Below are 25,521 nucleotides of genomic sequence, written 5' to 3'. Positions count from 1 at the left end.
TGAGGATCAAATAAAACAATATATGTGGCCTTGTCATGCTCTACAACTTCCTGAAAGGTGGCTGTAGTCAGGTAGGGGTTGGTCTCTCACCAAGCAGCAACTGACAGAACCAGAGGACACAGTCTCAAGCTGCATCAAGAGAAATATAGGTTGACTATTAGGAAAAAGTTTTTCATGGGATGAGTGATAAAGTTCTGGAATGGCCTGCCTGGGGAGGTGGTAGAGTCACCATCCCTGGATGTGTTTAAAACAAGACTGGCTACGGCACTCGGTGCCATGGCTTAGTTGTGGTGTTAGGGCATGGGTTGGACTCGATGATCTTAAAGGTCTCTTCCAACCTGGTCATTCTGTGATAATTTAGGTTTTAGTGATTAGATTCTTTGTGAATTACTGTCACTGTTGGTTCTAAGGCTCAAGGAGGAGTGTTTCATGAGATGAAGGTAGACACTGAGTGTCATCTTAATGAGAAAAATTGGCCTGGGAAGTGCAAGAGAGATCTGATCTTACTTCCAGTGATAGGTCAGCAACATATTTAGATGGTTTAGCATGGCAGAAGTAATTTTGTCGGTCCCCTTGAACATCAGTTTTTTTAAAAAATAGGAGTGTAGCTGATGCAATGCTTAGTTAATAAATGAAAATTTAAAACTATTCACTGTAATAAATATCAACTGCACAGATGTATCAGTAAGAAATACATTTAAAAAAATCCCCAAAACCTTGGAAAAAGTATGAGTCTTTATGTGCCAGCTTACACACTGACTTCCCTAAAGAATACTTGCTGGCAGAGTATCATGACAGGAAATAAATCAAATATATACAAAAAATGCCATACATTGAATAAATTAACTCAACCAACCAGTAGTTTTAAAAAATAGTTGGAATTTAAGACTGATTTTTCAAATGCTGGGTTAGACACGTTGTCTCTACAGGCAGAAACTCAATAAACTCAGTCAGCTGAGCTCACCTGTGAGCTGAGAAGTCCAAATTTAACAAGTGGAAGATATGTACAAGCTCTCCTCAGAGAAAAATAGATACGATTTCACACCATGTTGAACAGCTCTTAGGATGCCCAGAGCCGTGTATTTCAAGTCCTTTAAATGCACCTGACAAACCACAATAAGCTTTTTTATAGCAGTCTGCCAGTGACAGGTTTTTGTTTATTTTTTCCCCTTAGGAAAGTTCACTTTCAAACTGAGACACATGAAACTTCTATGGGGAAGGCTGATACATTACCAGTCAGCGACCATGAAGCACACAGCAGTGTTTTCACACAAGAGGAAGTTTTTACCTGGAACATGAACCCCCGTGGGGAAGAATTGCTGTGAACAGTGATGGTCTACTACACCTAAAAATATCCAGGTCATTCACAGAGCCACAGGGAAGAGGTTTCTGTGTTCTGTAGTAGGATGATCTACTCTAACTGGATGGACTGATACTACTTGTGAGTAGTACTCCACAGATGCAAGGTCAGGAAATGGTGGCATTACAGCTCCTGCAGCCATTCAGTTTAGGTGTAAGAGACAGTGATGAAACCTTCCCCACCTCTGTCACAGCCCAAAGGGAAGAGTGGACTTTTTAGCCTCATGTGACATGAGAGGCAGAGTTCCCCTTCCACAGAGGGTCAGATGCACGTTTGCTAGAGCAGTTTGGTTCTGTCTGCTGCTCCTCCTGCCTTCGGGCAAACCTCTGCCTGCAATACACAAACCAGCAGAAGGCAACAGCAGATTCTTTGTCGCAGTCATTTCCATAAGAAAACAAAATGAGGAAAAAAGGGAACAGCCCCGAAGGGAGGCCCGGAGGCCAGCATTTGTACTCAGATAAGGCTCCAGACAGCTGAGGAGGAAGCTTGAAGCACAAATAAAAAGAGGAAACCAGAGAACTCAGGATGTAGTTTCCACATATCTTGAGCAGAGGGTAAGAATAGCAAAAAACCCAGAATGCCAGTTTTCTATTCCCAGGACAAAACAGAGCAACCTGAGCAAATCTGGAGGAGCAAAACACATCTTAAATATCCTTATTATTATCCTTAATATATATTCTTCTTAGCCATAGTAAGAACTTATTTAATTTTGCTCTAAGTTTACACAAGTTGTATGTGTTGGTTTGTGGCTAAAATTATGCAACTTCCTAGATCTTTAGAATTTTCTATTTTGCAGATGAATTATGCTGATTTTGGGACTAAGGAAAGGAGCAAGAGTGACTGAAGACCAGTGTCCTTTCCAGAAAACAGGAGATGGGGTTGAAATAATAATACTGGAATCCAGGGCCAGAACCTCTCATCTTTGGGATGGGTGAAAGGAACATCCATAGGAAAAGAGTCAGGGAGCCTGAAAACAAACCTATAGGCATTAGATGCACAAGTAGCTTGTTTCTACAGAAAGAATTGGTATGAAAGAATCTGAAATATTTTAAATGAAAACAGGCCATCCCATCACCAAGCTCAACAATATTGAAGTCTCTGTTTGCTTAGGGGTCTGAGGGTATATGTTTGGATTACAATTTATCACTCTGTATGTTTAAGTGACAGGGGGGAGTGGCAGCTTCAAGAAATGCAAACATTGAGTGAGGGATAGGCTGAACAGGCCTTGGGCTTTCCCAGGCATTTAGTCCCAGTGTGCTGGCTCGTGTCACCACTGAGCAGCCGGCAGCCCTGGGAAAAGGGACAGCAAAGGTACACAGGCCTCCTTCCTCAGCGTCTCTGAAACGCTATAAAAGATGAAGCTCTCCAGAAAAACAGTGAACATATGAAGTTTCCGGGACCAGAAGGAGCAGAATGCTCTGCAATGGGACAGTAATCCGAGAGTTTAGAACAACTTCCTTCTGGGAAGAAAGGCAGAGAAGAGGGGCCAGGCATTAAAAAAGGACACATAACCAAAACCATTTCTGGTGCCAGATTCTTTTTTTTTTTTTTTTACAGCTTCCAGCTCCTTGGCCCACTCATCCCACATTGCAATCACCTCAGACTTGACAGTTTTCACAACACAGTAGGCCAAGTCCTCCCCACATCTCCGGGTTCCTCTGAATAGCTGAAGTTCAAATGCTTAATTTAGATTCCCCAAACACTTCCTTTGTGTAAAGCAAACCTCTTGAATGACTCTTGAGGAAACAGACAAACAAGCAATGAGCCATACACTATCTGTGTGCACTGAACATTACCTTTTAAGAATGCAATTCTCAGAAAAGAAAAATAATTTGCTTTTGGCATTTAGGTAAAAAGATGAGATGACGTTCAGCTTCATCTTGCTGCAAACAAGTCTTGCTCTTTAGCCTTAAACTTATGAAATGCACTATCTATTAAAAGCATTTAAGATCCTTTCCATCATCTTACTTCCTTGTCTTGGTTTAAATATTTGTAATTTTCCTTTCAGAAAATGCCTCTATGCTGTATTAATACCACTGTTCACAGGCATTGTCACCCAAAACCTGTGTATCACCTTCATCACCTTGAGATTGGCTCTGCTGCTTGGAGCATGGTACTGAAAACACTAAGGTTGTGGGTTTGGTCCCTGCATGGAGATTTGCCCATCTATGTTTATTGTTTTTGTGATATAGGGATAAGAGTGCTCAGATGACATCTGCAGAGCAAGTGTTCAGCTGTGTTTGTATGATTTCTACAAAACTGATAGCACAGAATTAATGATGCTCATAGAAACTGGCAAAAAAGGTTGCTGTGCCTTTGTAGAGGTGAATCAATTTTCTAGTTATTCTGCTAGGTTTATTTTACCATTGAAGAAAAATTGTATTTTTACACAATAAATGAAATAAGTTACCACTCTTACTGTTAAAAAAATCACAAAACTTCATCAAAACATGCAGACATCTCCCATGCTCAGCCTCAGTATGAATGATGGGCACTGACACATGATTTGAAAGGAGCAGTACCAAAGTCCCACTCTCTTAACACCTTGAACTGCCCCCCTAGCTTTCATATTCATTAGCAAATTATCTATTAGGTGAAACTCTTTAACATGCTTGCAGTGCCTTATTCTATAGGCTCAATATACTTTCAATACAAGTCTCATAATATCATTAAAGATTATATTACTAACTTTATTTAACCTTACAAAGACACGTTAACATACTAAAAGTAAAAACGATTAGTCTTTTTATGCTCTACAAATTAGCGTAAAAAAAGTATGTCCTGAAAATGAACATGTTACTGCTCATTAACTGGGTTACAAAATCCCAGTTGCTCTTTCTGTTCAGGTTATTGGTACTTTAGCCATGCCACTCTAAATATGATAAACCAAATTTACAGAGTCTTCATTTTGCTGGGTAATTTTAACAAAACCGTCACAGTCCCAATCATAAGCAACACCCTGCCCCACAAGTCTGCTGCTCAGATTGTTAGTCATTGTATTTATCCAGGACATGGATACTCCCCTGCTGGCAACAAAGCTCTTGTTTTTCTTTCCAAGCAACGGCAAACAGAGCTAGGCATAGATACTATCATTGGTTTTTAGCAAATGCACAAGTGCTAGTGGTATTTCCAAGTCTTTTTATCTTTTATTCTTACAGTTTGCATCTCTTTGTCTCTTCCTACTATTTTATCTGGCAGGAACAGCAGAAAATCCCTAATAATGGCTCACAGAAGCAAAAATTTCCCGCATTCCAATGCTCCCAGGGTAGAAAGCCCATGGGAGCAACTAGTAATACCATTAGTCTGATGTTCAATATTATGGGGTCACCAATATCGAGAAGAGAAAGGAGCTCTATAAAAAGAAATAGCTGAGGTTTAGGAAAAGGTACTCCAGTAGAAGAAAGAAAAAGGGAAGGAAAACACTGAAAAAATATCATCAAAGCTCTAAGAGAATATAACAAGAAAAAAACCCCAAACAATAGGGAGTGTCAGAACAATAAGTGATAATTATATAATAAATTGATAAGGGAAGATAGTGAGTGTCAGTTGTCCCATCTAACATGCAGGGTACCTCCCAAACTTGGCAAATTAAAGACAGAAAATAAGAAAATGTGAATTAGCAGCATGGATGTGGGCCTTGAATAACTGCTGCCTTAAGACTGAAGAAAGGAGACCATTTTATTACCAGCTCATCTCAGTGTTTTTTTGACCAATCTGAATTTATCATGCAGCACCTTGGTAGTTAAGGCAAAAATAAATACACAAATCATCTCAAAACAGATATTTCCAAAACATGAACTGTACATATTTAGACCAGATTGTCACTCAACCTTAGTATTTCTTCAAAGGAATAAAAGTAGACATAACGTGGAAAACATACGTAAAATGAAAAAGAATAACTTTAAAATAAATGCTTTTTAAATGTCGGAATTCAGCTTGACTGCCCACTCACCCTCTGTTAAGTGATTTGGTCTTTATTAAGTGAGCATCCACAGATGAAACCAGCAGCAGCGTGGTGATGCATTGTCCATCAGATGTCACTCAATTAATAGCAGAAGAGAATTTGACTGTGTCCATCCAGAAGGACCACCTGAAGACAGTGGCAAAAAGGGAGAGATCTCAAAACCCCCAATGATCTCTGATTTGCATTTGTTTGTTAACCACAGCCATAAATAAACCATGATAAATCACCCACCTGCTTTTCTGTGTTCTAGAAGCATAAAATGTTCTCCCTTCTAAGAAAGCCTCAGATGTAAACTTTGCTTTGGAAGATAATGAAATTGCTTATTTACCATCCTTGATCAAAATCTTCACAACTGTAAAAACCTGCTGCCCTCTTTACATCCCACCTCACTTCACTGTGTGCCTGTGCTGAGCTTTTGCAAGCCCATGAGCACCATGGAGAACTATCTATAGAGATGAGAGCTCTTGGATATTTTCACACTTGCTTTTGGAGTCTCACTGCCAGATTTTTCTCCCTGTGGGTTTACGTACATTTTACATGACTTCATTTTACATGCATTTCAGTGTGGTCATCTTCATTTAGTCTCTGAGAGGTTTCCTGCTCTTTAATTTTGCACTTCAAGAGACTGAGAAAGGAGACCTCAATGGAGTCCCAAATTTTAGGAAATAATATATCTCAAGTTCAGTGGTGATTGATATTTATTAGTTCCACAGGTTTTAGTACTCTTGCTTTATATAAAGTCTTCTTCATCCCATTTCAGTTCTCTTTGAATTAACTGAAAAAAATAAGAAACCACATGTTTAAAGCAAGCAATTATTTATTTTTTAGTCTTTGCACGGAATTAAAAATTTTGGGAAAAAGGTTAAGATTGGTCAGTTGTAGTTGTGTCAAGCTTCATGCTCAATTCTAAATTGAGAGACCTAATTTATGAAATGCAGTCTTTGTGCATGTATTTATAAAGGAGGATTGGTTTGAGATCCATAAATTCATGCATATTGACTACATGATATAAATGGCTTTTCAATCCTTCTATTTCCCTTAGTGGTTTTCCCTTTTCCCCCCACTGACTACGAGCTATTAGCTACATCACTGTGTCGTACTCACAGATCTGCCTCCTTACTAAATATACGCAGATCGTTTCAAAGCACATTTTCTCCTTGAGCTGTTCTGTGTACCAAAATGTGTGCTTTCATCATTCAGCATGCAGGAAGCATCCTTCATCCACTTTTCCCATGAACACATCTCCAACTTGGCATCCAGTTTAAACTGACATTTGTATTGTCAGTATTTTCCCCATATAAACTCAGCAGTGTCTTCACCTACTTAAATGTGTAAGTATATTCTTGTCCAACAATCTTGGTTCTAGAAATAGCCTTTCTACATCTCTCAGCTACATCAGATGGCTGAGCCTTTTCAAGTTGAAAGCATTTTTTCTTAAGTTAAATATCCCTGTTTCTCCCACTCAGTCATTAAATCATTAACTCTTCAAACCTCTCACCTGTCTGACAGCACCAATGAAATAAATTCTATTAACTCAACTCTCCATTTAGTAAGCTTTTTCCTACAGTAGGAAATTTCAATATTTTTCAGCATTATTTTAGTATGTGTGAGAGTTATGTCAGTATTTCTCCCAAGCGTTCTTTGGCAAAAAAGAAAGTTACAAAGGGAACGCCATGATATGAATAGGTATTCACAGGAACACCTATGGTATCTTTTCCTATAAAGGAAAGATTTAGGTATGAAAAAATATTCCCAACTGAAAAGATTCAGGAAAGACTAGACAAATATGCTTGACTGTCTTTTTAAGGAATTCCTGCACAGAAGTTTCTTTTCCAAGGAAACTGTCACATTTCCAAAGATTTTACACAACACACTTTCTGGCACAGTGGTTTGCTTTTTTTTTCTTCCCATCACAAATGAGATACCTTAACTATCTCAGTTACAAATTAGCAGGCTCTGAAATCATTCTCATTTGCATACAAAACCCTACTCGTAAGGCGCTACCCTTTCCCAGGTGTGCTCACCACACTTGGAATCAGGGTTTATCCACCCACTGAGACTCTCCTGGTGATATCTGGTGATATTTCCAGCCAAGATTTCATTGTATGGCAGCAAATGCATTAAAGAAACAAAAAGTTGTATACAGCCCTGGGTTACATTTAGGTGGGGAGGGATGGTGGAGCTGCAGCAGGACCAGCCTGCCTTGGGAAGGGGTTCTGTGCCAGCCCTTGGAGCTCCAGCCCTGCTGTGCCCAGCAAGGCCCCGTGAGGAATGGGAAATCAAAGGCTGTCATTTGTGAGCAGATATTCATTTAAACACTCTGCAGGATGGCTGTCAGGCTTTTAGGAGAGTGGTTCTGTTGTGTGGATCACAAGCTTTCAGCAGGTGCTCATGTCACCAACCCATTACTTACTTAGACATTAAAATACAGCATGAAGAAAAAGAAAAAAAAAATTTAGCCCTCTGAAATTATCTAACAGGCACTTCTGTTCAATTACCTTTTTTCATTTCCAGTCTATTTCTTAAAAGACACTGGAGCAAGAAAATAGTACCAAAAAAAGTGAACCCAGTGAATAGTTCTAGTTTCAAACTGATTAGAAAATGTCATATTTCAGACATCCTATACAGATTTCGAATTTCTTGACGGTGTACATGGAGTTTCTTTTTCTAAATTGGTTGCTGGTCTTTGAAGACCTGTGAGTCATTAACTAAAATTTTTGTACCCATGCAAAAAGCCACAGAAAGAACAACTGCCTGTACAAACTACTGATTTCACTTCTACTGTTCTCTCTCCTATTGAGCAGACTTCCTCTAACTCAGCTGCATCTACTAGAATATTACATCACAGAAAATCTAACAGGCTAAAAATATGTTTTGTAGGTATAATCTTAATTACGTTCAGGTTAAAAAGATTTAGTAACCTTGGAGATGGAAAACAGTGTTAGAAATTATTATTTTTAGCATCAAGGAACTTCTCCAAGCAACACAGTGTAAAAATATACCAGGTCAGTACACTTTGGAGATTTCAGATGTTTTATCCTCTTATGGTCTAAACTACAATACATTTAAACTGTATTACTCTGGAACAATTTTGTCCTCAAAAATTTTTACTCCATATGACCAAAGAAATTACACAGACACGTGAAGATGTACAGGAATTTTAGGCATATCATTCTTACAAACTGAGCTTGGCTCATTAAAAACAGAGTTTTTCACTTGCTTTCAAGACAACACTCACTGCTTTAAATAATTTGCAACACAGAGAGCAGAAGTTTCAAGTGGTGACCTAAACTTGAAGACAACTGAAATAATTTTTCTGGGTGCTGTGGGTTTTTTGTATGCTCCTCATTACTTAGAAGTGCTTAGGTTGCAGCCACAGGCAGAAGTGCTGTGCAGGAGTGCTATGGCAACAACAATCACATTATTTGGTCCTGTTAAAAATGTTTGTGTAGTGACAATCCCACCCATGCTCCTCTCTCCATTTCTTCTCTTAGGAACATGCCAAACTGCCTGAGCAAACACAGTAGCATGCCAACCCTCTCCATATCCTCGCTGGGTAACAAGTGTGAGTGAATGTGACTGTAGGAGGAAATAATTGAAAGTACTGTGTGAGTAACTATCTGTTAATAACAGCTTGCTTTTATTAATAGCATCCTCATTTCTGCTAAATAAAGGAGAATTTCTTCTAATATTGAAAGAGATTCTCCCTGACTTGACACCCTACCAGGGAAATGCACTGCATAGTGATATTTGCCTGATTTTTGTTAGCTATGTGAAGAATGCACACAAAAATTTCCTAGCTCAGAACAAAAGAAAATTTGAGTTTCAACACAGTGACAAGGCCTATGTGAAAGTGTATGTGCTGGAGGTTCATTAATAAGATTTACCAGAAGGACACATGTGGGTAACAGTCATTACACCCAACATTTCCCAAAGAGCTCAGATTCCTCATAGGCTTCTTTCCCTGATTTAACTTTAATTTTTACAAGCTGAACAGGTGGTGTGATCTCCCAGCCATAAAGGACAGGTCACCCTCTCTACCAAAAATCGATTTGAGCAGGCTGAGAAAAACTGAACGGCCCTGGAAATCACAGAGGTCGACTCTTCCCTGGAGCCCCTGAACACTGCTGCAGTAACTGGCACATGCTTTCCCATCGTAAGAAAACGGAATTTAAGACAGCTTGGTTTAAATGCAGGCAAAATCAAATACTTAACATGGGAACAATAGCGTTCTTTGTGGTAGGGAAAAATGTTTTTTTTCTCTGAGTGCTGGCAGATTAGCCCCGGTCTATTTTGCTTCTCTTTTGCTTGGTGTGCTTTTCATCATTACTATTTTTTTTTTAAATATTCTGTTTCAAAGAACAGTCTGGAATTCAGGGACAAGCATTACCTACTGCTGTGACACAGGCCTGCTTAGCAGTATGAAATAGGAAAATGCATTTTCCCAGAGTAACCTTTCGCTTAAAATTCAAGCTCCTGGAATTTCAGGAGGGGGCGGGGGCCTGGGTGGGCTACATGAGCATGTACAAACACAAACCCTGCCAACCTCAGGCTGTTAGTATTTTTTGCATAGTTCCCATTCCCATCTTTCAGCTCCTGCCTCAGCAATATTTTTTCTTTGATTTTGTAATGTTTCACTTTCCTTTGCACCCTTCCCCCATCTATTGGTTTCTCTCTTTTAAGTGTTCTCTTCTCTCATTTCTCCTTTTCTCCTAAAAATATTTTCTCCTTTCATATTTTTACCTCAGACTTTTTCACCTAAGGTTTTAATCTGTTTCTTTTCTGTGGAGAGGATTTGGTGTCTTCCATTTCTTACCATTGATGTGCTTTTATTCCTAAGAAATTCTGAATGAAATGCTGCTAAACTAAGTTTAAAGCACAAATACTTGTTTTACTTTAGAAAAAACTGTAATAACATTCCTTTAAATGATTTCCAGATGTAGTCTATAAGAGTAAGTTAAATTTGACAGCATATACTGTGTACTAGGGTTGCATAATTTCTGTAGTAGTCTGTCATCACTGCTCTGAATGACTGCCAATAACAGAGACCTAGCAAATGTCCTGCAGATATTTAATACACTTATTTTTGGAACACAATAATGGTAACAGAAGTGGACATCTATGACAAGCTGAAGATCTACTGCATAATGCAGTAGTAGAGCTACCTCCATTTTTTCTGTTTTTATTTTTTGTAGAGCTACCTCCATTCCATCTGATCAATTACTAAGAAGAAAATAAAATCTGCAGCATTTCTATCTGTTTCTAGTGGAATGCTGAAGTATCTCAAATAAAACAAAAACAATTCCTTACTGAAGCCATGGATAAAGAGTTGAGTATTGGCAGGACAATGACCCATTTATGAAAATGTTGTTTGCTTGCGTTTCTTATGTAGTAAGATTTACAATAAAAATAATAGCTACTTTGACTTGTCACTTGCAGAAAGATGATACTTAAAATCTTTAGTTTGTAGAGTATTTGGGAGCATTTGAAAAACTGCACTCATTTAAGCTCCAGAAGACAACTGCAGCTGTTGATTTTTTCCCCCCTATTTTTTTCCTCTTTCTTTTTTTTAACACCTCTAGATATGAATCCAAAAGTTACATAAGATTGATTCCCTATCCAGCTTACACTCTGGGGTACAGGAGTAGCAAAATACAGGAGTGCAGGACTTACATTAAAATTATTTTATTTAAACATACATCTGTACAAGTCTCCCAATAAATGATAACTCCACCAAGATTTTTCCAGGTAGTTTTCATCTTTCTAGTGGAATTTGGATATTTATGGTCCGTCCCTTAAGCTTGATTTAATAAGGCAATTTAACCTTACCATTAATTTATAGGGAGGAAGGACAAGTGCCCTGTCTAGTAATTATCACCTCTCCAGGCTCACCCAGTTCTGCTCTCTATTCCTTTGCCTTCTTGATCTCATTTCACCCCTTTCCAGGTAATCTTCTGTACCTTCAGCATCCTCATGAATCCATCAGCCAAGCTACTCTGCAATAAACCATCTTCCTTGAGTCTTTCCCTCAATTTCCCTTTTAATGAGGACATCTATAGGTCTACCTTACACTCTAAGAAACTGTTACATGACTACAAAAAAAAAAAAAAAAGGGCAAGGATAAGGTAAGGATCAAAAGTCCTGCAACACCAAATTCTGATGCCAACTAGTCAAAGCCATCCCTCAGGCACTGCTCCCTGAGTCCTGATCTTAATGCCCTCGACTGCAATTCAAGAAAACTGACTTCAAGAGCAAATTAGGACTTCAGCCAATATTTAGCACAAGAATAAAATAGTGCTGGTCATTCAGGCTGGAGCTGGAAACTCAAAACAAATGGCAGCCCAGCCGCCTCTGTGGGTACCACCATGTTAAGTCACTGATGCATCAACTGTGTTGCCACTTGGCCACTGGGGAGACTAGGCAGCTGTGCCCAGATCACTGCTGAAACAAGCTTTTTGAAGCAGTGAGATTCATTAAGACGTCATTTGTGTAAAATAAAATAAAACCAAAATGAAAAATCCCTGCTGTAATCAAGATTCTTAGCTGTAGCAAAAAAAACCCCCAAAAACAAAAACAAAAAAACCTGACAAAAACCCCAAAAAACCTGAACAAGCCAGGATTAAGCTGTTTCTTTGATTGCCTTTTCTTTAGTCTTCTAATTCAGGGTGTATATAGGCCTTTTTTATTTTCTCTGTAGAAAAGATAAATAAATACAAGGAAAGGCCTGGCCCATTTGGTGCAGTGGAATGCTGTGATATATGATCAGCATCTTTGCAATTACTTGGAAAGAAACCTATGTCCCATTAGAATGTCAGTGACTTGTGGGAGGAACTCAGCGACTGGGCCTTGCAGGGGCTGAGCAAGGATGAAGAGCTGTGCCTTGTGAAGCCTGACCTAAAGCAGAGACTAGATGGAGGTAAAGAATAAAGTAGGTATTTATTAAGAGGCCTGAAGTAGATCCACCTTGGGCAGCACAACCCCAAATGGCCACAAAATGGATGACAGGTCCCAGGGTGTCACATTTACAGGTCCCAGGGTGTCACATTTTTATAAGTTTTGGTCCATTAGCATATTGGAGCTAATTGTCCAATTACAGCTTTAGCCCATGAAGTCCCATCCTTGTTTTCTCTCTTCGGTCCACTGTTGTTTCTGCTCTTGGCCCTGAGATCTGGATCGGCTGTCCTTGGGTCCCCATCTAGAGAAGGAATTGTTTTGTCAACCTATTCTGTGGAGAGAGTTTACTGTCCCCTAATATGAAGCCTAGACTTACACACTAAAGCAGAACAGAATCTGAGAAATATAAAAGCTAAACCCTGAGGCATCCCCATGGTGCCATGGTGTGAGCTGTGCTGGCCAGGGCCCCGTGGCTCCTGCACTGTGCCCCTCACCACACGTAGGCTTCATTCTTGGTCAGGAAGATCTGGGGGTAACAGGCAGTGCCAGCTCACTGCTTTACTGCACTGTGGCTATCTCCCAGGCTTGGCAGAGCTTAAGTGTCCCTGGAGCAGTTTGTCCCATGTCCTTGGGCATCTCTAAGCTGCAAAACCCCCTGGGCTGAGGGCTGCCCTGCAGGCTGTACGGCGCCAGCCATGCAAGCAGGGCAAAGGGTCAGAAATGCATGGAGACATCTATCCAGACATTGTGTCTTAGTTTGTGCTGTTGCCTGCTTCCAAAGGAACTGCCCCATGTAAATATTCCCCAGGTGTTTTGATGTGTAAACACTATCTGATGAGCTCTTGCTCCAAGTCCCATGGCAAAGCAGCAGACATTCCTCCATGCTGGTCACCACAGCAACATCAGGGAGGACACGAGTCTCTTGCCCTGAATATGCATTTTCCCTACTCATGTTAATTATACTAATTTCCCTATTCCCAATATTAATAATTGTCTCAAATTCTTTTCAAAATAAACCAGTGCAAATTTCAGCACTATTTCATTCCATATGAAGTCTCAGAAGGATATATTAGAAAAGAACCTAACTTTATTACTTCATGGAAATTTTATAATGGAAATAAATTACTCTGAAATAAAGCTAATTTTGTGGTGGAGTTTCTGTAATGAGCAGCTTCATTTCACATGAAAAATCTAAATCTAAAATCTAAATAACAGAATTAGTTTTCCATGCAGCTTAGGTAATCTTTTCATTATTACAGGCAGAAAGAATGAAAAAAAATTAAATTAACCTGAGTTAAAGTTTTAGCAACAAGTTAACTGCTTGCACAGCGTAACTAAGCCAGTGTTATAGCCTTTACAAAGATAGAAATCTCACTCTGAACTACCTGAACACTTAGACAAGCAGGATTATTTATGCAATACAGAGATCTGATTAGATAAGAGATATCTAAAGACAAGGAAATAGTTGTAGTTACATAAAGCTGCTGCCTGAAACAAGCCATTACATCTGTCACACTGTCACCTCAGCATCCAACACTGTGGGGAAAGAATCAAGTTTTACCTTGCTCTGCACATTTTCAACATCAGCCCATGGGTATGAAACAACTTTGCTTCAGTAACTTGTCCCCTGTGCCACGCCCGCAGGTGAATGAATTCCATTGATGAATTCCACACCGTTTTGAGGGAGGTGGGGCGGCTGCAGGAGCCGTGCCCAGCCCCGGGCAGGGTCCGTGTGCCAGCCGCCGACCTGCAGCTGCTCACCCAGGGCTGCCCAGCCAGCCGAACCTTCCCAGCAGCTCCACAGCAAAGGTGCTTTCTTTAGAAACCAACACAGCTGGACTTTTTCTGGGGCTGGAATGACCATCCCTGATAATGAAAATACCCACAGCACCTGCCTCGGCCAATCTTTCATTAAACAATTATTATTATTATTATTATTTTTAATGGTGATTCGCAGATCCTGCTGCATGCAGCTCACCTGAGCAGCCTTTCTCCCATGGGTGTGTCCGGACAGAGAGCCCCGGGCTGGGGCGGGCAGGACGATGCTCGTTTACCCCCAAAGCCAGGAGGCTGCTGGAGCAGCAGAGGCGATCCCGGAGTGCGAGGATGGTACCACACTGCCACCCTCTGCAGGAACCAAGTACCGCCCTTCTTCCAAAGCACAAGGATCAAAGGAATTTTAATTTGCTTTCAGTGAGCAATAACCAGGCAGTAAGAAAACGAGAAGAGAGTAACTAGAGTCGCAGAAGAGAGTAAACTAGAGTTGCAGCTTGAGCCAGCCCTCCCTCATTTCATGCTGGCGTTGTACTCCAAACCTAAAATATATTAATATACTCTTAGTGGTGTTTTTTCTTAAAGCTTGCTATTTTATATGATGGCAGTAGATGAACTAGTTAAAGTCATTTTTATTTACAGAAAGTAGACAGTGTCCCATACTCAACTCCTCAAAACTTCAATTTTCTTGGCTCACAGCTACCCAATTTTTTAAAAGTTGGTATATATTTTAATAATTAAACTACAGAACATCTATTGCAGAACTGTTTTCCTAAAATTCAAAAAGTTAGCCTTCTCTTAAATTCTAGCTGTACAAAAATTGATAACTTTCTCTTTGTTTGCATTTTACTAAAATTCCTGGAAAGCTTTTTACTTCAGAGATAAACCTAATGCCTCTTCAAAAACGTCAGCACTTTTGCTATTAAAGCTGCCACACTTAATTCTAGACATTGTGCAATCATACTGCCATTACAGAGCTGACAAAACCTTAACTGCTATTTCGCTGTTGAAATTGAAATTACTATTTCTGCAGCTTTGAATTTGTTTTCAATCTACTTGCTTAAAGAAATAAAGTTATCTATTTGCTGATATCGATTAGCTCCCACCTAATTTTTCTTGAGGCATTGGAACTGGCCAAGGACCATTCCTTAATTTGCCTCAGGTTTAATAATTATTCTCAAATATATTGAATTAACCAAATTTTCATGCAAAAAAACATAGAAAGAGAGCATATGTTTTAGATGAGATGAGCTATTTTTGCTCCAGAGGAAAGGCAGAATCCAAACCTTCTCTGGCCCTTAAATAGTTGATAGTTGATGATACTCCAGTCATAGGAGAAAGCATCAGCCCAGACATCTTTTTAGACACCAGAGATTACAGCCATGGGCCAAATAAAAGAACTGTGTTCTCACAATCCTGTTCCTCCTAAGTGAAACATGTGACACAATTCTTTTGTTCCAGCTGTTTACTGCCAGCCCAGAGGCAAGGGTAGAAGATTTTGCCCAACTACATTGGATTTCCAGGCTTTTCCTTCAATGCAGGGTCAGAGCATTCCTCTAGCCTGATAATTAAATTGTAAAATGACTGTGTACAACTTCACTACTCTGAACATAAAGTAACACAAATCAGACCAGGAGGTCAATAATTGCATAACTTCAAGTATCAAAGGATGATTTCTAACCTAAATATCAAGACCTCAGTATAATACATTGAAAGAGCAGAAGAGAAGAATGCAGAGCAGCATCAGTACTATAAGAACAACAGCAAAAACAAAATAAGGAAAACTAGCATTTGGACTACTCTAAACATACAGACACACTTTAAAAACCAGTAGGTTTATGAGGCTCTGAGCCTCAGAACTTCATATCCCAAGGACCATTTGAACAAAACTCTTTGATGAGTTAATTAAAAGAGACATTGAAGATAGTCCATTCCCATTCCATCAATTTCTGTGTGATTTTGAATCAATGTGGCATTTGAGACCACTGTTGATGTTGACTTGCATTAACTTTTGCTAGATTTCTATGTTGCATATATCTACAACTTCCTTAACTGCCTTTGGCATTCTCTTTCTCAGATTTATTTTTTTCTTCTAGTTTAATAGATCAGAAAGATTATATTATGTCTTTTGAATTAAAACAACTCCCCATGCACTGCTGAGGAAAATGAAAAATGCTTTGAGCCTTACCACACACTTCTCACATAGTCTTTTTGCAATTTAAAAGTTTTTAGCCCCTGGAATAATGTAGATAAGGTCTGGTAAATTAAGGTCTGGTCTTGCACAGATTAGAATTTTACTTCTGACTTCAATAGGAACATGAGAAAATCTTTTTCCTGACCCCACATTGCAGATATGTTAATATATGACAGCTTTCTTGGCTTCTTTTGAAGTTTTTAGGACATGGCTATTTAGGCTTAGGCCTGGAAACCTCGTTCAATATTCTGTATTTATTTTATTCTCTTACCAATTAGCTCTGTAATCTGCAATTCCAAAGTCAAAATCACAGGCACTGAGACTCATGACCTGCACCTATTACACAAGAGTCAGCTGAGGAGGGCCAGAACATCAGGATACCCATTTCTTTATAGGAATCTGAGGGTTTTGCCACTGCTGTGTTTCCCCAGCCCTGCCTGGACTATGTCCCTGCTTACTGCAAGCTACAGCAGGCTTTTAATGCTGAGTGGATTGCTTGTGTCCTCCAAAGAACTGCTGAGGCAGCCACTAGAAAATGCACACCACTAATTTCACCCAGATACTTCCAATTTCCCCCTTGTAATACTCCCAGAAAAAGCCACTTAGCTTGTAGTGAGTGTGTAGTTACACAGAGCAAAAATCCTTTTTTTCTGTAAATTTTTCCTCCAAATATGACAGCCTTACAAAGAGGTGTTTCCAATCAAAAACCAACACCGTCATCACGTACTTAGAATGAGTTGTAGAAATTTTAACTTCACCAGCTTACTGCATAAATACTTATGGGTTAATATTTCTACATAGTGATGTTCATACACAGTATATTTATAAGGCAGAAGAGGATATTACATTTTAATTGGTTAAATTTAAGACATCTTAATTTAAGTGGCATTAAGACTGCTATCCCTTGCTATTGTTCTCCTTATATAATTTTACAGTAAGTGAAAGCCTGGTAAGTGTCTATTAGAAATGCTTTCTCCATGCTTGCACCTAAATTCAAAATGTAAAATAAATACCGGCCAATTTTTTCTTTTTTGATTTATAAGTAGCTGGTAAGCTTTAACAAATATCATTGCTACTACTGAAGCCCACATTTAGTACAAGCAGGAGTCAGATTGTGGGGTAGTGCACAGCCAGCTACAGAAACAGATTTTTTCCTAATTTCTTCAGTAAGCTTTGAAAACAGATAAGAGTACCTTACTAGCAGAAACCCTCTTGTGTAAAGAAGGCAGTGTTTAAAATTCAAGGAGGAAGCAAAATAAATTATTTCCTTCTACAAACAAAATAGATTTGTTTGTTTTACAACATCTCTAAACTTTGGCTCTCTAATGTCACGTAATATATTGATATAGAGAATAGCAGAACAAACTAACCCATAAACAGATGTAGCCATGTGGTACACATTCCCACAACACAACTCCATTTGGGCTGGAAAAATCATCTTTTCTATCAAAGCAGAGTTTTAGTAATCTATCATCAATTATTTTAGTCTTGCTCAGACTGCAGGTAGGGTGTAGGAAACAAAACTGTGATATACAGAGGAATTAATATATCACAGAGTTGATGAAGAAAAGATAATCATTACATTCATGAATTCTGGTGGCATCTTCAGGCAAACTGAACATGGACAGGACAAAGTGGCATTTTTCCAAGAACCACTTCTTTCCTGAGGAAACATGGGAAAGGTACAATCACCTCACCAGCTTATCTTTGAGGAAAACAAGTCAGTCTTCTCCCAGCATTTCAGGTTTATCTCTAGGATAAACACAACAGCAACTCAAATTGGTTTGGCTGGGCGGTTAGAGGGAGCTTGGTGCCTCACAGCTTTTTTGGGTCCTGCTTAAAACTATAGTGGGGTTTGCCCACTGTTCCAAATGTATTTTTCTTGCTCCATGTAATACCCACATGTGATACTCTCACAACTCATCATTAATGTCTGTACAGCTCCCCGTGACAAGGGCATTGTCCAAACTGCTTCTTGGTGTCTCAGTAGCTCACTTCTGGAAGGCTTCTTTTATTGATAGCTGAACATGGTGAAAAAGAGACATCCCAGGTGAGTAAAAAACCCAAATCCAAATCCTATCAAACCAAGGTTTTTTTAAACACTGGGAGACATCCCAGCCATAGGATTTCACATTTCCACAACCTTATGGAAAATAAACTGAAAAATTGTATATGGTGCAGGACTAGCACAAACCTGCCTGTTCTTGACAGTTAATCCACCTGGCCTTTCAGACACTGACAGCATCATGCAAAGAAAATCAATTACCCGAGATAATCAAATCCAGTGTCTTCCCCTCAGCTCTCTCATCCATTTAATCTAATTCTCGAGTATTGACATTATTGCAGGCATAATGGGAACAAAAGTGCTTCATCAAAGGCAGCACCTGGACATGTTCAATAGCGCAGCAAGAGCTAACAAAGCTCTGACAAATGCAGCCGTGCTGTTAAAAATAAACTGACGAGTGGTACAACCACAAATATGTGCTTCTCAAAACAACCTCTAAAGGAATGGTGGTTTCAGGTGAAGGTGCCTCGCTCCCAGGGAGGTTTCATCCTGGAGTGCTTTGTCACCCCATGGAAAGGGTAAAGTTGAGCCTTGAGCACAGCCTGAGCTGAAGAGGCTCAGGTTAAAGGCGCAGCCTGGCTGCTGCAGCAGCGATCCTGGAGGCAACACAGCCAGAGTGCTCAGACTGACAGAGGGTAGGACACCCCAGTGTCAACAACAATATGCTTTGATCTTGGCATGAGTAATCCTACCAGATGCCAGATGAACATTAAAATAACTCATTAAGTTTCAGTTACTGCCGTGAAAAAAGCAGCAAGCAGCGAAATAAGAAAAGCTTATTGACAAGTAAAGGCTTATCAAGAGGTGACAAGATTTTAGTCCAGGATGGGTCTAAACCAAAACAAAACCATGAAATACTTAATAATAATTGATTATGTTTTATGTGTGACTCTTGATACAGGTAATGTTATGTGACTGGGAAACAGGATGCAAAAAGAAAAGGCAACCTTAAATTTGAGCCATTTTATATGCTCATTATTTCCCACTCAAATAATCTGTAAGAGCTGCAGAGTATGCAGCCCCCAGGTCACTGAGAATTACTGCAATAATTTAAAATGCAACTATTCATTCAGTATAAGAAAGTAGACATTTCTATTAGAAAGTAGACCTTGTATTAGAATGCTAATTGATTCATCCTCTGCTTCACACAATTTATAGTAATTGGAAAACTTTATTTCCTGAAGAATTCTAAAGGTGGAACACATTTTATGGTGTTAGTTTCATTCTTTCAATTAAATCCTCTGGGACACAGATTAATGAAACAGAATTGTTACAGCAATTTCAAATCAATACTCTACTACTAGTGGATTTTAAAAGCCCTGAAAAGTAGCCTCACCTGTTACCTCATTAAAATGGGAGAAATTAAATCAATACAAGAGACCAGTGGGTGTTTTCTCACTCTTTCTTTGCCTTTTGCTTAGATGCATATTGTACTATTTGGTCTAATTTTCAGGTCCTCACTCAATACTGCATTTATTCTGCACTCATTTGATTAGCATTCCAAGCATTTCCAATTACTTTAATATGTCCAAAATAATATCTAATAAGTGTGAATGTAATCAAGTTAAAAATGGAGACATTTTGATTAATGCTGCACCCCATTTCATGTGTCAATACATTACTTAAGTGGTAATGCTAATGTTGGTTTATTTGTAAGGGTTATGTGTTATTGGACAAGCAATTCAAGCATCAAAAAAATCTCACACCCAGACTGCTGATCAGAATTTAACACACGTCCAGGAATCCCTGGAATACCAAAAACTCAATGTGTTTTCTTTTACTCTTGGCATTACAGCTGCTGAAAGCCATTACGGATTACAGTGTTGTTTAATCAGTGCTGCAAATGTTACAACCACCCTCTGAGGTTACAAAAGGTAAGAAAAATCTACTAAAAAACCCAACTTACCCAACATGGGCTCCAATACAGATGCAGAGGACTAAGTGCACAGAGGAGTTAAATAATTTCTCACTGTGGGCATCTAGATTTTTGTGTTCAAGGAGTATTTTCTGCAAGCTGTTCTCTAAAACAATTTCATGACTCTCTACCAGCCCGAGGATGGAGTCAGCTGATTTTCCCAGCTGATGAATGGCTCTATTGAAAGACTCAAGCTTTGGGTTAATAACTGAGCTGTTCCCTTCTGGGAGTAGCTTAAGGGCAGGACATGGTTTGATGCCTCAGAGGTCCCACTGCTGCAGCAAGCACAAAGGGGACGAGGGCTGACTCTTGAGGTGACAGGGCAGGTCTGTGCATGGGGACAGAATCATACCAGCCAGTGGCTCCTGAATTAGCACAGCCCTTGCTGAGGCTGCAACAGCCCCAGGGGAAAATTAATAAACAGAGACCCATAGGCATTCTGAAGGACCAGTACAAGCTTTACTATCAACCAGCATAAGTTTAAATTTTATGTTAACAGGTTTTGCTGACAGCCTTTACATTACAGGCCACAGCAATTAATTTTGAGTGTTGCCATTTACTTGCTTGTCTCCTGCAGTCACAGGCAAGGTGTTGCTTCAGGTGATCTGAAATCCCAGTGACCACTGCTGCTCAAGGGCTCTGGTAAGAAGAGAAGAATATGCCCTGCCCCACACTTTCAAATGCATCACAGCCGCCTTAGAGCCTTGAAATGCAGACAGGTGCTGAAAAATAAGGTCTTAAAGTGGGAATTTAATGTTCTCCAGCGGGGCACTGTGAACTGAAACAGGCAACATCACATTGATGCTTTGCATTTTCAAACAGAATATTTTCATTCTGATTAAATTATGACCTGCAATTAGTGGGAACTTGAAAAAGGTTTTTAAGAAGTAAATAGGAAGAGATCCCTAGAAATTTGAGGATTTCTGATATTGTGCATTAGCTAAACTTATGCTTGGAGTTCTATTGGGAATAACAATCAGCACTGTTTCTGTGCCAGTTGCTCACAGAATTTAATTTAAAGCTATTTTCTCAGTTCTAATGCTACAATAGGCCACATGAGACCAAACTTGCTTATTCTCCCACTTCCAGCTGTTCTGTAATAGAAACAGCCAGGGATTTTTTTTTCCCACTAGGTTTCCAGCTTCTTTCTGCTTGACCGATGACTGGAAGATAAACACTACATACTTTATGCAGTTAGACAGACTGTTCAAATGAGATACGGGGGGAACTGTCCCAGAGCAGGCACACTCAGCACACATTCTTGACTTTTAATTGGATCAACATTCAACATGTGCAGGAAAGGATGGTTTTTAGATTTCTTTAATTTCTCCCTCCTACAGATGCAGTAACAAATAAGAGCTTTAGCAATAACAACAGAAAAGCAAACAACAGTAGAGAAATCTTCTCTATTTTTTTGCCATGCAGAGATGTGTTTTCCTCTCCTCGTCTGAGCCTCAGATTTTCCCATGTTCTGTAGCCTGGGGGGAGCTTCCAGTGGAGCCACAGCAGAAAAGTGATATCAAATAGCCTCTTAGGGCAACATGTTTGTAACTAGCTTTAAGACAGTTAAGAAAAAGGACATGGGGTAAAGGTTTTAAAGACAACGCCTTTATGGCATTGGTGAAACATTGGCACAGGTTGCCCAGAGAAGCTTTGGATGCCCCATCCCTGGAAATGCCCAAGGCCAGGCTGGATGGAGCTCTGAGCAACCTAACACCACAGATGATGTCCCTGCCCAGGGCAGGGGGTTGGACTTGATGACCTTTTCAGACCTTTTCCAACCAAAATAGTTCTATAATTCTGTGGAAAAGCAAACAACATGTGCTTACTTCTGATATGAGCTGAGACTAGCATGTTCTAGGAGGAAAAACCAGGGGTTTTACTACTGGAAGATACAGGATTGAAACCTCTTACCCTTTGCCTTCCTCAGAAGTTATCAACTCTTTAATCCCCAAAAATAGCACCAGGATTTGAAACTGAAATAGTCAAAATAATCTTCTTTCCCCTGCTTCACACCTTGTTCCTGTACCACCATATTTTACTATTGGTGACAGCATCAGGAAGGGTATGGTGTGTTCCTGTTTATCCCTCTCATCCACAATACTGAAGTCACAGGAAATGATTTCTGACCGCAGATGTTAAATTCTGTCTGAAGTGGTTTTTCCTAATGCAACCTTTGTTGGTAATCACATTCCCTAAGTGGTTTCCCTTATCCTGAATTTTGTAGGATGGTGTTTCCCCAGAGAAAGTGCCGCCCTCGTCTCTCCAAAAACTGCCAACAGGTCCTGAAGTGAGAGGGCAGACAGGAAAACAACTGCAAAACAAACACCTTTGACTTCTGCAAAGACTTGGACAATGTTGCTCAAAGGCACCCAGAACATTTCCACATCAAATAGAGAACAAGGGTGCAAGTTTCTACCCGGGGTAGCTGGGGTGTGACGACTGCAAGAAGAAAAACCGAGGGAATCAGCGGGAAGCGTCATGCAAGCTCTGTTACAGAGGTATGGCAGAGGAAGCCAAGGGAAGTGCTGCCCCGACTTTTGTCTGTCAGGAATCCCTCGCCACTTCTCTGTCTAGCATCCTTTCCCCCGGACACACTTGAAACTGAAAAGCGAGATTCAGCAAAGGAGGAGCGGCAGGGCAGGGGCTGAGAGGCTCCTGTGGGGGCTCGAGCGAGCGGCAGCAGGGGAGCATCCTCCTCGTGTGCCGCCCCCGCCCGGCCGTGGGCGGGCTCGAACCCGCGGCGCGGCCGTGGCAGAGCTCGGCCGGCTGCCCGGCTGCCAGCAGCGGCTCCGCGCCCGCCCGCCGCGGCTCCAGGTAAGGCGCGCCCGCCTCGGGCCCCGCGGCTCCTTCCCGCCGGGAGCGCGCCCCGCACCGCTCCCTCCCTCCTGATCCCTCCCCCTCCGCTCTGGTGGCTTTTAAATTGCTTTTAAAAAGAAATATTAGCGTTTCCTCTCGGAGGTATCATTGTGCTGCTGGATTAAAATAGCTCGGAATAACTCAAATTTCAATCAATAAGTCAAATCGAAGATGTGAGTGTCTCCCCTAAAAGGCTGCAAAACCTTGCTTTTAAAAACAGCGAGTGGCTCGTGGAGAAACTTCTCCAAGAAAGATAATGTAAGAGCCCACTCCCATTTTCCATTTTCCACCCCAATTCCTCATCAAATCTGCATCCTATCTCATATGAATACAGAGGTGAACAATGCACTAGTACTTAAAAAAGTGTACAAAATTTAAAGTAGATCACATTGGTTAAACCTGTTATTGAGCACTGAGTAATGAAGAAACGGAATATTTGAATTTAATGAAAGCATTTTATTTCTCTAGGAGGCTCTTTTTTCTAGTTATTAAGAAAAGTCCTATATACACAATTTCAATGACTATTCAAACTTTATAAACAGGATTCTTAAAGGTTGCGCTTGATCCTGAACACTCCAGGTAATTCTAATAACCTGTCGTAGGATAAAGCTAAAGCAGTTTGTGCTGAAGGAAAAGGAGGATCCTGCAACAGGCACACACTTACAGATTTAACTAATCTTCCTACGTGGTAGCTGTGGAAAAGATCTGCAATATATATTTTATTGGAAAAAAGCCTCTTGCTTTCAAAGCCCCTTGTGTGATTTCCTCTTAGACCAAATTCCTGATTACTTTGAGCTCAGTTTCCCATCTCAGTTGGAATAACTCCTCTGACCTCAACCTTAGCAGGTACAAAAGCTTACAGCTGAGTCCAGGACACTCAACTTAGACAACATTCACATTTTTGCATGGCTGTACAATTAAAAGCATTATATCCTGTGATTATTATTTGCAAAAATATGTAATTCTACTGAGTAATTTTAATTTTATTTGTGCCAGTTATTTTTGAATACAAAAGCTTAATAGAATTTAAAAAAAACTGAAATTGCTCTGAAAACTGATTTTTTCCTTCCCAGTCTTTCATCCTGTTGCAGTGCTCAAATTAGTTAGTTTGTAAATCACCTGGTTACAGGCACTTAACAATTCACTAAAGAACTTGAAGACCTTGGACTCAAACTGAGAAGTAGGTATTTGGTGACTAAGAAAAATAGAGTGTTCTCTGGAAGGTTTCAGATATGCATAACAATAGAAAAGTCTATGATTCAAATTCATAACTTGGATGGAAAATAAGGGGCTCAGCTGGGCTATATTCTCTTCCTTCTTCCACTTTACTCCTAAACTAACCTGAACTTGCAACTGAAAACAAAATGAATTGCAGGCCAAGGGGCTGTTTCTGTCATTAATTTCAAAGGCACGTTGCACAACATTCACTGAGGAGAGAAGATGGATATGACTGACCCTAATCTTCTCCTGCAGGGCCCTTGTTTTTCCCTCACAGCCTCCAACGTGTGTTCAGGGACAGAGTGAGATGTCCCTCATTCTCCCAGGCCGGAGGCTGCATGGAGGGAAGCTGCAGGAACATTAGTTGGGTCCTGGGTAGAGAGAGAATGCTCTCTCTACGTGAGAATGCTGCGCAAAGCTCACAGTCATCATGGTCTGTGTGGGGAGACTTGGCCCAGGGTTAATGGCTGGAAGATTCTAGATCTGCTAACTCTCATAAGGAACAGTGATTGAAACTGGCACAACAAAGACAGGATTTCATTTGTCTTTCCAAATCAAGTTGTTATTTTCTTAATCTTAACCAGCATATCCTGTCCAACTTTTTGGGTTTTCAATTATTTCTCTTAATCCTATCTAGGCTGATAGTGCCCGAACAAAACTGTCCTCATTTTGCTATAGGCAATAAAACCACATTATTTATCCTGGTCTAAATCAGGTGTAAACCACATTATTTATCCTGGTCTGTGTAAATAGTGAAGGTTTCAGTGCTGCAGGAGCACTGTGTCTGCCTTCAGCCCACACTTGTGGGTGCCCTGTAAAATCCTGGTGACCTGAAGTGCTCACCCAGGCAGCTGTCAGGTCTCAGATGGTCGATGTGAGATGACCCAAGCCATCAGTATTTGCCACCCTTCAGCTGTTTGCACCTTCCTGCACAGTCAGAACCTTCCCAAAGGTGCCTTTGAGTGGCAGCCTCAGAAGGTTACCAATCTCTCTGACCCAACTCAAACACATTCACTGTTTAATTTGCACAGAAACTGAGGGCCTCTTGAAGCCACAGGGGTGGGCTGTGAATTCTGACTGTAAAACTGGTGTGGCAGAAGGTAATCCCCACTTGTCTGTGGGATTGGGTGTGGGAGGGCTTTGGAGTGTTGACAAGCGCCTTAAAAAGCCAGTAAAGGTCTGAGATTTGAGATTTGGATTTTGGTACAAGAGGACTCAAACATTTGCAGACTTACGTGGAGGTCCAGCTGCCCAGGTAGCAGAACTGAGATGCACAGAG

The 25,521-nt window shown here is 40.3% G+C and overlaps 2 protein-coding genes across 4 annotated transcripts in view; one reads left to right on the top strand and one right to left on the bottom strand.

The window, feature by feature from the left end:
• ENTPD1 (ectonucleoside triphosphate diphosphohydrolase 1) overlaps nt 1–20,259 on the bottom strand; it is a 53,601-nt gene extending 33,342 nt beyond the window's left edge. The window contains exons 1-2 of one of the 2 annotated variants that reach the window (XM_038140876.1): nt 20,157–20,247; nt 5,313–5,450 (exon numbers count right to left, since the gene is read on the bottom strand). Coding sequence is in view for 1 of the 2 variants with exons in the window: in XM_038140874.1 (XP_037996802.1) it covers nt 20,157–20,163 (7 nt within the window). In the remaining variant the exon portion in view is untranslated. Of the gene's footprint in view, nt 1–5,312; nt 5,451–20,156 lie in introns of both variants that reach the window. The other variant, XM_038140874.1, reaches the window with a different exon arrangement.
• Nucleotides 20,260–22,623: 2,364 nt separating this feature from the next.
• Nucleotides 22,624–25,521, top strand: part of LOC119702784 (gamma-aminobutyric acid receptor subunit pi-like) — a 45,721-nt gene continuing 42,823 nt past the window's right edge. The window contains exon 1 of one of the 2 annotated variants that reach the window (XM_038141384.1): nt 22,624–22,666. The gene's annotated coding sequence lies outside the window, so the exon portion shown is untranslated. Of the gene's footprint in view, nt 22,667–22,712; nt 22,983–25,521 lie in introns of those variants that run through there. The other variant, XM_038141383.1, reaches the window with a different exon arrangement.

Source organism: Motacilla alba, chromosome 6, assembly GCF_015832195.1.
Source record: "Motacilla alba alba isolate MOTALB_02 chromosome 6, Motacilla_alba_V1.0_pri, whole genome shotgun sequence".
In the NCBI taxonomy this organism is placed as follows: domain Eukaryota; kingdom Metazoa; phylum Chordata; class Aves; order Passeriformes; family Motacillidae; genus Motacilla; species Motacilla alba.
This window is presented reverse-complemented; position numbering and strand designations above follow the sequence as displayed.